The sequence below is a fragment of the Ascaphus truei genome, chromosome 8, assembly GCF_040206685.1.
Source record: "Ascaphus truei isolate aAscTru1 chromosome 8, aAscTru1.hap1, whole genome shotgun sequence".
Classification (NCBI taxonomy): domain Eukaryota; kingdom Metazoa; phylum Chordata; class Amphibia; order Anura; family Ascaphidae; genus Ascaphus; species Ascaphus truei.
The window spans coordinates 72,432,619-72,448,097 of record NC_134490.1 but is presented as its reverse complement, the minus strand read 5'-3'; the positions used below and the strand labels follow the sequence as shown (position 1 = coordinate 72,448,097).

Genomic DNA, 15,479 nt, shown 5'->3' with positions numbered 1-15,479 from the left:
AATGGGTAATGTAGTAGCTTCCAACGCAGAAGAGCAAGAGACTGCCAAACCTTACTGAAGTTATATGTACTAAATAGAAAAGACCATGATGCATAAAAGTACAAATATATATTTCATACCTTGAAAAAGACCCACGTGGGTATCTGCACCTTTTTCAAGAAATGGATGTTGGAACCTTCTATTTACTACATCCCCATGGAAGGTGACAGACAGAAAGGACCCTTGTCCCATGGAGTCTGTCCCTCCCACAGTAGGGTGACACCGTGACATAGACATAAGGTGCCCATGTTCTTTACATCCGGTCTCTCCCACTGTGGGGTGACACAGACAGAATGACCTGCTGGACACAGTGTGGGGCCTTATTGTATCTGTGCTGCAGTGTCTGCTCTTTCTTTCCTGTCCCAGGTGGTGAGTTTGGAGAGTGTCCTGGGTACAGACAAGTGGTGGCCCTTCATGCTGACCATGTCCATTGTGCCGGCCATCCTGCAGATGCTGACGCTCCCCTTCTGTCCTGAAAGCCCCCGCTATCTGTTCATCAACTGCCAGAGAGAGCAGGAAGGTGTGCAAGGTAAGGGGCGCCCAGGGTCATGCAGTGGGGCGCAGTGACTGATAACATTGCTCTGTGGCAAAGTGGCAGCTGTACAATGGGGCACAGTAACAAAAAGCTGTTCTGTGTGGCCCAGTGATAGATAGCTGTTCTGTGTGGCCCAGTGATAGATAGCTGTTCTGTGTGGCCCAGTGATAGATAGCTGTTCTGTGTTGCCCAGTGATAGATAGCTGTTCTGTGTGGCCCAGTGATAGATAGCTGTTCTGTGTGGCCCAGTGATAGATAGCTGTTCTGTGTGGCCCAGTAATAGATAGCTGTTCTGTGTGGCCCAGTGATAGATAGCTGTTCTGTGTGGCCCAGTTATAGATAGCTGTTCTGTGTGGCCCAGTTATAGATAGCTGTTCTGTGTGGCCCAGTGATAGATAGCTGTTCTGTGTGGCCCAGTGATAGATAGCTGTTCTGTGTGGCCCAGTGATAGATAGCTGTTCTGTGTGGCCCAGTGATAGATAGCTGTTCTGTGTGGCCCAGTGATAGATAGCTGTTCTGTGTGGCCCAGTGATAGATAGCTGTTCTGTGTAGCCCAGTGATAGATAGCTGTTCTGTGTGGCCCAGTGATAGATAGCTGTTCTGTGTGGCCCAGTGATAGATAGCTGTTCTGTGTGGCCCAGTGATAGATAGCTGTTCTGTGTGGCCCAGTGATAGATAGCTGTTCTGTGTTGCCCAGTGATAGATAGCTGTTCTGTGTGGCCCAGTGATAGATAGCTGTTCTGTGGTGCAGTGATAGATAGCTGTTCTGTGTGGCCCAGTGATAGATAGCTGTTCTGTGTGGCCCAGTGATAGATAGCTGTTCTGTGGTGCAGTGATAGATAGCTGTTCTGTGTGGCCCAGTGATAGATAGCTGTTCTGTGTGGCCCAGTGATAGATAGCTGTTCTGTGTGGCCCAGTGATAGATAGCTGTTCTGTGTGGCCCAGTGATAGATAGCTGTTCTGTGTGGCCCAGTGATAGATAGCTGTTCTGTGTGGCCCAGTGATAGATAGCTGTTCTGTGTAGCCCAGTGATAGATAGCTGTTCTGTGTGGCCCAGTGATAGATAGCTGTTCTGTGTGGCCCAGTGATAGATAGCTGTTCTGTGTGGCCCAGTGATAGATAGCTGTTCTGTGTGGCCCAGTGATAGATAGCTGTTCTGTGTGGCCCAGTGATAGATAGCTGTTCTGTGTTGCCCAGTGATAGATAGCTGTTCTGTGTGGCCCAGTGATAGATAGCTATTCTGTGTGGCCCAGTGATAGATAGCTGTTCTGTGGTGCAGTGATAGATAGCTGTTCTGTGTGGCCCAGTTATAGATAGCTGTTCTGTGTGGCCCAGTGATAGATAGCTGTTCTGTGTGGCCCAGTGATAGATAGCTGTTCTGTGTGGCCCAGTGATAGATAGCTGTTCTGTGTGGCCCAGTGATAGATAGCTGTTCTGTGTGGCCCAGTGATAGATAGCTGTTCTGTGTGGCCCAGTAATAGATAGCTGTTCTGTGTGGCCCAGTGATAGATAGCTGTTCTGTGTGGCCCAGTGATAGATAGCTGTTCTGTGTGGCCCAGTGATAGATAGCTGTTCTGTGTGGCCCAGTAATAGATAGCTGTTCTGTGTGGCCCAGTGATAGATAGCTGTTCTGTGTGGCCCAGTTATAGATAGCTGTTCTGTGTGGCCCAGTGATAGATAGCTGTTCTGTGTGGCCCAGTAATAGATAGCTGTTCTGTGTGGCCCAGTGATAGATAGCTGTTCTGTGTGGCCCAGTGATAGATAGCTGTTCTGTGTGGCCCAGTGATAGATAGCTGTTCTGTGTGGCCCAGTGATAGATAGCTGTTCTGTGTGGCCCAGTGATAGATAGCTGTTCTGTGTGGCCCAGTGATAGATAGCTGTTCTGTGTGGCCCAGTGATAGATAGCTGTTCTGTGTGGCCCAGTGATAGATAGCTGTTCTGTGTGGCCCAGTTATAGATAGCTGTTCTGTGTGGCCCAGTGATAGATAGCTGTTCTGTGTGGCCCAGTGATAGATAGCTGTTCTGTGTGGCCCAGTGATAGATAGCTGTTCTGTGTGGCCCAGTGATAGATAGCTGTTCTGTGTGGCCCAGTTATAGATAGCTGTTCTGTGTGGCCCAGTTATAGATAGCTGTTCTGTGTGGCCCAGTGATAGATAGCTGTTCTGTGTGGCCCAGTGATAGATAGCTGTTCTGTGTGGCCCAGTGATAGATAGCTGTTCTGTGTGGCCCAGTGATAGATAGCTGTTCTGTGTGGCCCAGTGATAGATAGCTGTTCTGTGTGGCCCAGTGATAGATAGCTATTCTGTGTGGCCCAGTGATAGATAGCTGTTCTGTGGTGCAGTGATAGATAGCTGTTCTGTGTGGCCCAGTGATAGATAGCTGTTCTGTGTGGCCCAGTGATAGATAGCTGTTCTGTGTGACCCAGTGATAGATAGCTGTTCTGTGGTGCAGTGATAGATAGCTGTTCTGTGTGGCCCAGTGATAGATAGCTGTTCTGTGTGGCCCAGTGATAGATAGCTGTTCTGTGTGGCCCAGTGATAGATAGCTATTCTGTGTGGCCCAGTGATAGATAGCTGTTCTGTGTGGCCCAGTGATAGATAGCTGTTCTGTGTGGCCCAGTGATAGATAGCTGTTCTGTGTGGCCCAGTGATAGATAGCTGTTCTGTGTGGCCCAGTGATAGATAGCTGTTCTGTGTGGCCCAGTTATAGATAGCTGTTCTGTGTGGCCCAGTGATAGATAGCTGTTCTGTGTGGCCCAGTGATAGATAGCTGTTCTGTGTGGCCCAGTGATAGATAGCTGTTCTGTGTGGCCCAGTGATAGATAGCTGTTCTGTGGTGCAGTGATAGATAGCTGTTCTGTGTGGCCCAGTGATAGATAGCTGTTCTGTGTGGCCCAGTGATAGATAGCTGTTCTGTGTGGCCCAGTGATAGATAGCTGTTCTGTGTGGCCCAGTTATAGATAGCTGTTCTGTGTGGCCCAGTGATAGATAGCTGTTCTGTGTGGCCCAGTGATAGATAGCTGTTCTGTGGTGCAGTGATAGATAGCTGTTCTGTGGTGCAGTGATAGATAGCTGTTCTGTGTGGCCCAGTGATAGATAGCTGTTCTGTGTGGCCCAGTGATAGATAGCTGTTCTGTGTGGCCCAGTGATAGATAGCTGTTCTGTGTGGCCCAGTGATAGATAGCTGTTCTGTGTGGCCCAGTGATAGATAGCTGTTCTGTGTGGCCCAGTGATAGATAGCTGTTCTGTGGTGCAGTGATAGATAGCTGTTCTGTGTGGCCCAGTGATAGATAGCTGTTCTGTGTGGCCCAGTGATAGATAGCTGTTCTGTGTGGCCCAGTGATAGATAGCTATTCTGTGTGGCCCAGTGATAGATAGCTGTTCTGTGGTGCAGTGATAGATAGCTGTTCTGTGTGGCCCAGTGATAGATAGCTGTTCTGTGTGGCCCAGTGATAGATAGCTGTTCTGTGTTGCCCAGTGATAGATAGCTGTTCTGTGTGGCCCAGTGATAGATAGCTGTTCTGTGGTGCAGTGATAGATAGCTGTTCTGTGTGGCCCAGTGATAGATAGCTGTTCTGTGTGGCCCAGTGATAGATAGCTGTTCTGTGTGGCCCAGTGATAGATAGCTGTTCTGTGTGGCCCAGTGATAGATAGCTGTTCTGTGTGGCCCAGTGATAGATAGCTGTTCTGTGTGGCCCAGTTATAGATAGCTGTTCTGTGTGGCCCAGTGATAGATAGCTGTTCTGTGTGGCCCAGTGATAGATAGCTGTTCTGTGTGGCCCAGTGATAGATAGCTGTTCTGTGTGGCCCAGTGATAGATAGCTGTTCTGTGTGGCCCAGTGATAGATAGCTGTTCTGTTTGGCCCAGTGATAGATAGCTGTTCTGTGTGGCCCAGTGATAGATAGCTGTTCTGTTTGGCCCAGTGATAGATAGCTGTTCTGTGTGGCCCAGTGATAGATAGCTGTTCTGTGTGGCCCAGTGATAGATAGCTGTTCTGTGTGGCCCAGTGATAGATAGCTGTTCTGTGTGGCCCAGTGATAGATAGCTGTTCTGTGTGGCCCAGTGATAGATAGCTGTTCTGTTTGGCCCAGTGATAGATAGCTGTTCTGTGTGGCCCAGTGATAGATAGCTGTTTTGTGTGGTGCAGTGACAGATAGCTATGCGGTGTTGGACAGTGAGATAGATGTGCTGTGTCCCCACAGAGCTGCAGAGACTCCGTGGCACACCGGATGTGTGGGGGGAGGTGGGTGAGATGAAGGAGGAGGCTGCCCAGCTGTTGGATGCCCCTGAAGTGACTCTGTGCCAGCTCTTCACTCTGCCCAGCTACAAAAGGCCAATTGTCATCACATTTGTCATCAATTGCAGCACACAGCTGTCCGGCTTCAATGCAGTGAGAGGCACTGTCATGGGGAAAGGCACTGCCAGGGGAAGGGGGCACTGCCAGGGGAAGGGGGCACTGCCAGGGGAAGGGGGCACTGCCAGGGGAAGGGGGCACTGCCAGGTTGAGAGGGCACTGCCAGAGGGATGTGGGGTACTGCCAGGGGGTGTGCATCTGGGAGGGGGGGCAGTGCAAGGGAGAAAAGGACACTACCAGGGAAGTTGGCAATGCCAGGGGCAGTGGGCACTGCCAGGGAACGTTATTTGCAGGGGGGTTGTGCAAGGGAACTTTGTGGAGGGCACTGCCAGGCACAATAGGACAACTCGCCACAGCCACCCTGCCGTTGCCATTTAGCCACCACCCGACGTCTTGCTGCAGCCACTTAGCCGCTGCCAAGGTAAGGGCGCATTTATTAGTATTAGGAGTTAACTTTAGGGGTCTGATTAGGGGTTTTAGAGTATGGGTTCCGATTGAGGGTTTTTTAGTAAAGGGTAAGGTTAGGGGCTTACCTATGCGGCTAAACGTCCGGCAGCTAAATATCCTGGCGGCTCAATGGCTGCGGCAAGATGTGGGTGGCTAAATGTCCTACACCGCTGCCAGGAGGAAGGACAGGGGGAGAGCAGGAAAGGGAGCAGCAAGAATGAGAGAAGGAAGAATCCATTAAGGAATGAGGGGCACTGCCAGTGAGTGGGGTCCCAATGCGAGGTGATGGGAAGAGGAGGATGTAGGGTACACAAAGGGGGGGATGAGACACAGGAGATAGAGACAGGGGGGCCTGTGTGTCCTTCACAATACTCCTTCCCTCATTCCTCTTCCAATTCTTTATCATATTCTATCATTCTTTCCCTCTCTCTCTCTGTGCATTTCTCTCTTTCTCTCGTTTTCTTCCTCCTTTCATTTTCACATCTCCTTCTCTCTTTTATTCCAGCTAATTAATTACTCCACCAAGATATTCCTGGGCGCTGGTGTTCCTCACGCCCAACTGACCACGCTGGGGGTGGGAATCGTGAACATCCTGTCCATTATCATGTCTGTGAGTGCCTGAACTACCTACTCCCCCCCATTGATGCACTCCACTACCCTATTTATACACCCAACCCCCAGACATACCTCCCTCCTTCCCCCCCACACACAGAGACATAGCCCTGCCTATATACACCCCCCGCACATACTCCACCTATTCTCACACACACACACAGACTCCTTATATACACCTCCCCCTACACACACTCCACCCCCCTTATCCACGCACACATATATCCCCCTGTCACGTACACACTTACCCGCTTGCACGTGTGTAAGGGGTACACAACAAGAAAAACCTGATTTAGTAAAACTTTTATCTGAAAATTAGGACAATCCCTTCAATGGTCATAGGATCACTCAGAGCGCAGGGTTTCCCCGAAATTAATCTGATCTTATTTGTGTAGCTCAAACTCCAATTCTTATAGCCCACAATTCTTTGACCCGAGAGACTCCAGATGCCTCGACAGGCCTTTAGGGATGTGTCCTGGCAGTCATTTGTCACTTCACCGTGACCAGAGACCCTTTTATAAGCGGATGTCTGGGAGAGAGTATAAAATACTCCATAACTCTCTCACTATAGTCACCAGATTGATTGGAATAATGGCAACACAATTAAGAGAGCCTCACGATCGTATGCATATTAAATGTAATATGATCCCTTTGTAACCCTGAGGGTGACATGATCTGCTACTTGTCATTGTGGAAATCTATCAGTTTCTGCATGATGACGACCGTGTACATTCATAGGTCACAAATGTATGTATGACATTACTGAAAGTTGTACTGCTCATTATCTTAATTCATTGTTACCCTTTAGTGATAAAGAACAGAGTTTCCTATCAATAACCCTTGGTCTGTGGTTTTAAGGACTAACTTTGACAATTAGAACATCACCCACGTCTGGCTGCATGAGATACATCGCCCTGCCCCAGCTCTTATTTTAATAGCAACTGTTGGAGCCAGTTTCATCTACAACCGTTGTCTTAAGGAGACATTGTATAGGCGAGGCCAACTTCAGTCCTCAAGGGCCACCAACGGGCCATGGTCTCTGCTTCAGCACAGGTGGCTCAATCAGAATGACCGAGCCACTGATTGAGCCACTTGTGCTGAAGAAGGGATGTCCCTAATACCTGGCCTGTTGGTGGCCCTTGAGGACTGGAGTTGGTCACACCTGACATAGTACAACACCTCTTTCTTTGTTTGTCTGCAAATGAAGCCATGAAACTGATCCTCACTGCCAGAGGGAAGCGGAAAAATAAGTTCATTTACTAAGGAGGTTAACCTCATGGTTTTCATACTGCACAGGAAATGACATATCGTCACACCCCCTGTACCCCTCGCCTCCCACACACACTCACACCTTTCCCTCCCACACACACTCACACCTTTCCCTCCCACACACACTCACACCTTTCCCTCCCACACACACTCACACCTTTCCCTCCCACACACACTCACACCTTTCCCTCCCACACACACTCACACCTTTCCCTCCCACACACACTCACACCTTTCCCTCCCACACACACTCACACCTTTCCCTCCCACACACACTCACACCTTTCCCTCCCACACACACTCACACCTTTCCCTCCCACATACACTCACACCTTTCCCTCCCACACACACTGACACCTTTCCCTCCCACACACACTCACACCTTTCCCTCCCACACACACTCACACCTTTCCCTCCAAACACACTCACACCTTTCCCTCCCACACACACTCACATCTCATGTGTGGCACAGGTTACCTGTCTCCCCCTCTGTCCTACTCACTGGAACCCACAAACACACTGTGCTCTAAATCAGGGGGGCTCAACTCCAGTCCTCAAGCCCCCCCAACAGGTCAGGGTTTCATGATATCCGTGCTTCAGCACTGGTGGCTCAATGAGTCTCTGCTTCAGCACAAGTGTCTCAATATGAGACCCAGTCTTTGACTGAGCCTCTGATTGAGCCACCAGTGCCCAAGCTTGGATATACTGAAAACCTGACCTGTTGGGGGGGGGGGGGGGGAGAGGGTGTCTGTTCTTACATTCAGTGTCAGCAGCATCTCCCTACCCTGCCCAGTGACAGCGAGACTCGGAATAACAGCCTGTAGGAGGGAACAGAAAGGATTGAGATTGTTTTATCAGAGAAAATACAGATGCAGCATTTCTTCCATTAATAATTCTGGTGCAGTTTTAATCAAGAGATGAGTTTGATAAATATAGGCTCCGGCTTCCCTTATTCCTGACATAACCGCGTGTGGCAACATGTCAGAACAATGTGTGCACGTGTAGGCGGTATGGCTGCCGGCCGGCCGGCTTCTCCACAACTGCTGGACACCATGGTGAGAAATGCGACGTGCTAGAAAGGCTGGGTGCCCACCTTCTACTGAAGGCCAACCCGGAGAGAGAGAAATCCTTTACTGCGTGTGGCGTGGTGCGGCGGCAGCGTCTCCCGGCGTCTCCCGGCGTCCTGCTTTAATTTCCCCCTCCAACTGCAGTGAACATGGCTGCGCGGCGTCAAATGTCGCCGCGTTGCCATGGTAACCAGACCCTACATGATATCATGATGCTGCGCGGTGCCGTAGCGTCATGACGCGTCTGGTTACCATGGCAACACGGCGTCATTTGATGCTGCGCAGCCTTGTTCACTGCAGTTGGAGGGGGAACTTGCAGGAGAATAACGGAGAATGCCGGAGACGCCGCCGCACCACACCGCACCCCGCTGTCACCCGGAGGTTGATGACGGCAACCCGTAGCCCGGAGGTAAGTGCCCGAAACCCGGACTCTCCGGGTCAAACCCTGTGGAGAAGTCGGGGGAGGGGTACGTTATTTATAAATGATCAGACCGTTATGACATTTTTTTCTAAATTGTAACTCCGAGTTTGCACCAATTTGCACAATTTCATATTCTATTTCGTAATAAATGCTGGGGAAGGGTTTGGGGATTGAGCCCCCCCCCCCCCAGCATTTCATACGAAATAGAATATGAGATGGTGCAAACTGGGAGTGATTTTGTTTTTTTTAAATGACATAACGGTCAGATCATTTATAAATAACATACCTGCAGTCATACAGGGCGATCAATACTGATCTTAATTCTCCTCTCCGACTACTTCCAAGATTTTTGCAACCCCCTTCATCCTCTCACCCCCTCACCCTATCGCCCCCCCTCACCCTATCACCCCCCCCCTCATCTTCAAACAACCCTCATCCTCTCTCCCTACCTCCCCTTATCTTCTCAACCCCACCTCTATCATCCTCTCACCCCCCTCCCATCATTCTCTCACCCCCTTCCTCCTCCTTCCTCACCACCACACCACCTCCTCCTCCTCCCTCATCCTCTCCCCCTCCTGTGGAGGTCCTCCTAGCAGGCAGTGGCACTATCAATATCTCAGAGCTTTCTCTGGAGGCAGGAGACACACCGTGGACCTCTTCTCAGCTCTCCCACAGGTAAAGCTGGGTTTTGATGGAAGGAAACGACATTTCCCAGCATGCCGATGGGGGAGCTGTGCACACTCCTTAATGACGTAGACCCCTCCCATTGGTCAGTCTTCCTCTTGGCTCGGCGCGTGGGGTTGGGGTGGATGACGCGTCTCCCTTGCCCTAGTTACCAGGCGCTGCGGCCTGCGGGAGATGGCTCCGTTGCTGCTCGCGCTGCCCGCCGCACGTCCAGAGAGAGAAAATACCGGACACATACATGTCCGGTATTACCTGTCATTTCTAACCAGACACAGTGGCAAAATACCGGTCTGTCGGGTTCAAAACTGGACACCCGGCAACCCTACGAGTAGCCTTACTGCGGACATGTAATTATCTCCAGTTAATGTTTACTTCAGACTGATAATCAGGAGAAACACCGGCCTGTCTCTTTAAGGTTCTCCTGGTGGAAAAGACTGGGAGGAGAACGCTGCTCCTGATTGGTCAGCTCACCATGGCGTTCTGTAATATACTGCTCGTAATATCTGTGGCAACAATGGTGAGTAATTTATACAGGGATATAGGGAGGAGCAATAGGAGGAGTTACAGGGAGCAGTTATATGGAGCAATAGGAGGAGTTACAGGGAGCAGTTATATGGAGCAATAGGAGGAGTTATAGGGAGCAGTTATATGGAGCAATAGGAGGAGTTATAGGGAGGGGTTATATGGAGCAATAGGAGGAGTTATAGGGAGGGGTTATATGGAGCAATAGGTGGAGATATAGGGATTTATTTTATGGAGTTATAGGAGGAGTTATAGGGAGCTGTTATATGGAGCAATAGGAGTTATAGCGAGCGGATATATAGGGCAATAGGAGTTACAGGGAGCAGTGATATTGAGTTATTGGGAGGGGTTAGATGGTGCAATAGGAGGAGATATAGGGAGCGGTTATATGGAGTAATATATAGGAAGTAACAGGAGGGGTTATTGGGGCCAGGTATATGGAGCTGTGTATGTGTATGTGTATGTGTATATATATATATATAAAATAAAAAATTAATAGACGATACGGTTCTGTGTATCGTCTATTATTATTAAAGCTCGGGTAACCCGGTACTGATACCCCTACACACACACACACACACACACACACACACACACACACACACACACACACACACACACACACACACACACACACACACACACACACACACACACACACACACACACACACACATATAACCCTAGAGATCCAATATATACTGGTACAGCACAAGGGATAATCATATAAAAGGGGTTTATTGGGTCCAAAATGCATACAACAGCCCGACTTTTATATATATAAAAGTTCTTCAGTATTCGGTGATACCTTTTTTTTTTTGGACTAACAATTTATGTCATAGGACAAGCTCTCGAGAGTTTTCCTCTCTTCTCTTCTATATATATATATACACACGCACGCACGCACGCACACACACACACACGCACACACGCACACACACGCACACACACGCACGCACGCACACACACACGCACGCACGCCTCCTAGTCAGTGAAACTATTTAACTTGTTCTCCTCTCACTTTCTCTTCCCTACACTCTCTTTCTTTCTCTCTCTCGCCCCTCCCTTTCTCTCCTTTCCTCCTTCCTTCTCCCCTCCCCATTCCCTCTGCCAGGCAGGGCTGGAGTGGATGAAGTACGTTCTGGTCTTTGGCATATTCCTCTTCGTGTGGGCCTTTGAGCTGGGCCCAGGCCCCATCGCCTGGTACATCACCGCAGAGCTGTTCAGTCAAGTGGCCCGTCCTGCAGCCATGGGGGTGACCAGCAGCTGGACATGGTTCAATAAGTTTCTGGTCGCCATGTTGTATGAGAGCATGAGGGTGAGAGAAGGAGGGATGGAGAGAGAGAAGGGATAGGGGGAGAAAGAGAGTGGGAGAAAGAGAGGAGAGGTAAAGAAAGGCATTGGAGTAAGAGAGAAAGAGAGAGAAGAGAAAGCGGAGAGGGGGAGAGAGGAAAGGATTAAGGGATCTATGTATCAAGGCAATTTTTTTTTTTCAACTTTCAATTTTTATTTGTGGATATCGGTTATACAGACTCTCACCTCACATTGGCGTATATTACCAATAATCCAGTTTTAACAGTAAACTTTGATGATAACATCAGACGTACTACATAAAGGAAATCAAGACAGGACGTACATGACTCACGGGACTGGGGTGGGGACACATAGGGTGGGGGGAGGGGGGGGGGGAGATCCTGCCAGGATCTGGAGGTGGATCCGCGCTTCCTCTGGCGACTACTTCGAGATTCATTTGATCATGCCAATTAATGTAAATGCTAGGTGGCTCTATTTATATTATCCCTATGTCTGGGTCCAGTCTGCCCCGTCCCAGGAGAACGCATTTGATATTATTAATGCATTAGTGGGCGGCGGCCACCCCTGGAATGTTGGTTTGGGATAGCCACGGGTCCCATACTTTTAGAAATTTAGTGCCAGAGTCGTTGACCCAACTCGTCAACTGTTCCATCTGGCAAACGTGCCAAATTCGATTCCTGATTTTGGGGATGATTGGGATCTCATTCTGCTTCCACAACGCTGCGATCTCGCACCGGGTGGCGGTCGCGAAGTGCATGACCAATTTGTGTGTCGTTCTAGACATGTCCTGAGGCCGTCTGCCCACAAGGAACAGCCACGGGTCCAGGGGGATCTCTAACTCGAGAATCCCTTGTAACCAGTCCCTAATAGCTTCCCAAATCGGGACCACTCTCGGGCAAGACCACAGCATATGTTTAAGGTCAGCGATCTCTCCGCACTGTTTTGGGCAGAGCGGGGTGTATCCCCTGACAAATTTAGCTAGTTTAGCAGGGGTATGGTACCACCGCATGAGGACTTTATATGCGTTCTCCTTCAACGTGACACATATGGAGCTTTTTGCTGCTGCTTGCAATATGTGGTCCCATTCCTCGTCCTCTAAATTATCCCCTAGCTCTGTTTCCCACTGTCGCATGTATCTCAGTCTGGGGCTGTCTACCGTGGTCGGACAGATTACCTCCCTGTACATCCGAGATGTCAGTCCTCTGGTGTCCGTTGGACGTGAACACAGCTGCTCAAAATTAGTTCGTGCGGGACGAACGGGGAATTTGTTATAGAATGCCCTGACCTGGAGGAATCTAAATAATTCAGAATTTGGTAGGTTTGCTTCCTCTTTAAGCCAATCGAACGTCTTGATAGATTTCGTGCCCTCCAGCTCCTTCAAACGGTTGTACCCCCCCTGCGTCCATCTTAGAAATTTATCGCCCGCCAGCCCCGGAGCAAAGTCCGGATTGCCCCATAGGGGGGTCATTAGTGTTTGTGGTGATGTTAAATTGGCTTTAAATTTGGAAGTCTCCCAGACCGCTAGTGAGTTCGCCACTGCGCAGAGCAGCGTCCCTATGCTTTTCTTGCATGCTTTTGGTAGCCAGATTAGATCATGTAGCGCCACCGGAGCACAACATTCTCGCTCTAGTTCTGTCCATCGTCTCTTCGTGGGGTCCGCGTGCCACTGAATAATTTGGCCTAATTGTGCCGCTTTGTAATACGCCAACAAGCAAGGTACCGCCAGTCCTCCTTTTGCTACTGGTTTTGTCAGTAGGCTTTTCGCGATTCGTGGGTGTTTTTTATTCCAAATAAATTGGATGATATGGGCCTGTAGCGTTTGGATCTCAGACTTGACTAACGGAATTGGAAGGGCCTGAAACAGATATAGCATTTTGGGCAATAAATTCATCTTTACACCATGATATCCCATAGCCCCCCCAAGTTCTGAGATCCTCCCTCAGCCGCTTCATCATCTTAGGAAAATTTGCTTTATATAGAGAATTGTAGTCCCTGGTGATATAAACCCCTAAATATTTGATTGCGGAGGACTGCCACTTAAAATTGAAGTTAAGTTCTAATAATTTTTCCGTATGTTTAGGTAGATTGATATTGAGCGCCTCAGACTTGGCCTGATTGATTTTAAACCCTGAGATCTTACTAAAGGTTCCTAAGATCTCAAAGACATTGGGCAGGGATGTTAACGGTTTAGAGATAGTTAAGATCACATCGTCTGCATATAGCGCAGCTTTGTGGTGCTGATCCCCCGTTTGAATTCCTGTTATATTGGGACATAACCTAATATGGGCCGCTAGGGGTTCAATACATAAGGCGAATAATAATGGAGACAGTGGGCAACCCTGCCGGGTCCCGCTCCGAATATTAAATAGTTCTGATGGGAAACCCTGGTGTCTTACTCTAGCTGTGGGTCCTACATATAGGGCTAGTATCGCCTCCAGGAGGCGGCCCCCAAACCCGAATGCCCCTAGCGTCTCTCGTAGGTACGACCAATCGATACGGTCGAATGCCTTTTCGGCGTCCAGGCTCAACACCATTGACGGTATATTTTTCTTTTTCGCCAGATCTATCAAGTTTATAACCCGCCTGGTGTTGTCTGCTGCCTGCGATAAAGCCTACTTGATCCGGATGAATCAGCCCGGGAAGGACACTACCCACCCTGTTTGCTATCAGTTTGGAGAAAATTTTTACATCCGAATTAATCAGGGAGATTGGCCGGTAGCTCTTGTAGTCTGCCGGGTCCTTGCCAGGTTTGTGGATCACTGAGATAGACGCCTGGAGCATTTGAGTCGGGAAGGGCTCCCCATCTAGTATCCCATTAAATAATTTCAGTAGCTGTGGGGCTAGGATCTTACAGAATTTTTTGTAAAACAAATTAGAGTAGCCATCAGGGCCTGGGGCCTTGGCTGGTTTGAGGGACTTAATTACCTCTGTTATCTCTTCCAGGGTTAAATCACCCTGTAGGGCCTCCTTCTCTTCCCTGCCCAGGGTCGGAAGATTTGCCTCAGACAGGAACCGCTCCAAGGTCTCTGCTGTTTTTTGGTTGTGGTGAACCTTATCCCCGTCATATAGTGTAGCATAGTATTTTCTGAATGCTTCCACTATCTGTCTCGGGTCGGAGGTAAGGTCCCCCTGCTGTGTTTTGATGGCCTTTATCCTAAAATTTGGAAGCTTGTTTCGGAGCTTGTTGGCTAGTAGGGTATCTGGCTTGTTGGCTTTTTCGTAAAATCTGCGCTTGGACCATGCCAACTCCTTTTCGGCCTGGGAGGATAACACTAGGTAAAGGGCCGCCTTGGTATCTAATAATTCTTGCCACGTGTTCTGGTTCTTATTAACGGAGTGCTGTGCAGTGAGGAGTGTTAACTTCGCCTGCAGCTCCTTTATTTTGGATACTTTCTCTCTTTTCCGCTTACCAGCTATGTTCATGAGAGTTCCCCTAAGAGTAGCCTTATGGGCCTCCCAGAGCGTGGCTTGCGACTGAACGCTGCCTTTGTTGTCTCTAAAGAAATCCTGTATCCGTTCCCTTATCTCCCGTTCAGTAGCGGGGGCTTTGAGAAGAAGCTCGTTAAGCTTCCAGTTTGCTCCGGGTCTGTCCAGCCCTATTAGTGTGCACCGCAGCTCTATAGGTGCGTGGTCGGACCACGAGATTTCATGAATCTCGGTGTGGCCGATCACTGGGACCACTCTGTTGGACACTAGGAGGTAGTCTATTCGGCTGTATCTGTCGTGGGGGTGCGAGTAAAACGTGTATTCTCGCGCAACTGGGTGTTGTTCTCTCCAAACATCAGTCAACTGACATTCATTGAGGCCAGTACGTATGGTTAGTAGGTCCTGTCTGTGGGCCGTATTAAGTTGTGTGCATCTGTCCAAGTCCGGGTCTAAGGTGCGGTTTAGGTCCCCCGCGAGGAAGATACTTCCTTGCGCGGTTTTGTGTAGCTTACCAAAGAATTGGGCGAAGAACACAGCGTTTTGCTCACATGGAGCGTATATGGACGCCAATGTGACTGGTTTGCCGTGTATTGTGCCCGTCAGGATGAGGAACCTGCCTTCCGAGTCAGCGTGTTGTTTGTCTATCGTGAGGTCGAGTCTATTGTGAGTAATAATAGCTACTCCCCGCTTTTTGACCTCCGCGGACGCTAGATAGAATGTTCTATAACTTTTATCCAGAAATTTTGGGTGGTTTAAGCGTGAGAAATGTGTTTCTTGTAGGAAAATGAT

General features: G+C 49.3%; 1 protein-coding gene across 4 annotated transcripts in view; it reads left to right on the top strand.

The window, feature by feature from the left end:
- The window catches only part of LOC142501957 (solute carrier family 2, facilitated glucose transporter member 1-like), a 32,152-nt gene that overhangs the window by 7,656 nt on the left and 9,017 nt on the right, over positions 1 to 15,479 (top strand). For 3 of the 4 annotated variants that reach the window (XM_075612587.1, XM_075612589.1, XM_075612590.1), the window contains 5 exons: positions 406 to 568; positions 4,777 to 4,964; positions 5,881 to 5,985; positions 9,844 to 9,945; positions 11,065 to 11,268. In XM_075612587.1, coding sequence (XP_075468702.1) covers positions 406 to 568; positions 4,777 to 4,964; positions 5,881 to 5,985; positions 9,844 to 9,945; positions 11,065 to 11,268 — 762 coding nt within the window. The remainder of the gene's footprint in view (positions 1 to 405; positions 569 to 4,776; positions 4,965 to 5,880; positions 5,986 to 9,843; positions 9,946 to 11,064; positions 11,269 to 15,479) is intronic. The other variant, XM_075612591.1, reaches the window with a different exon arrangement.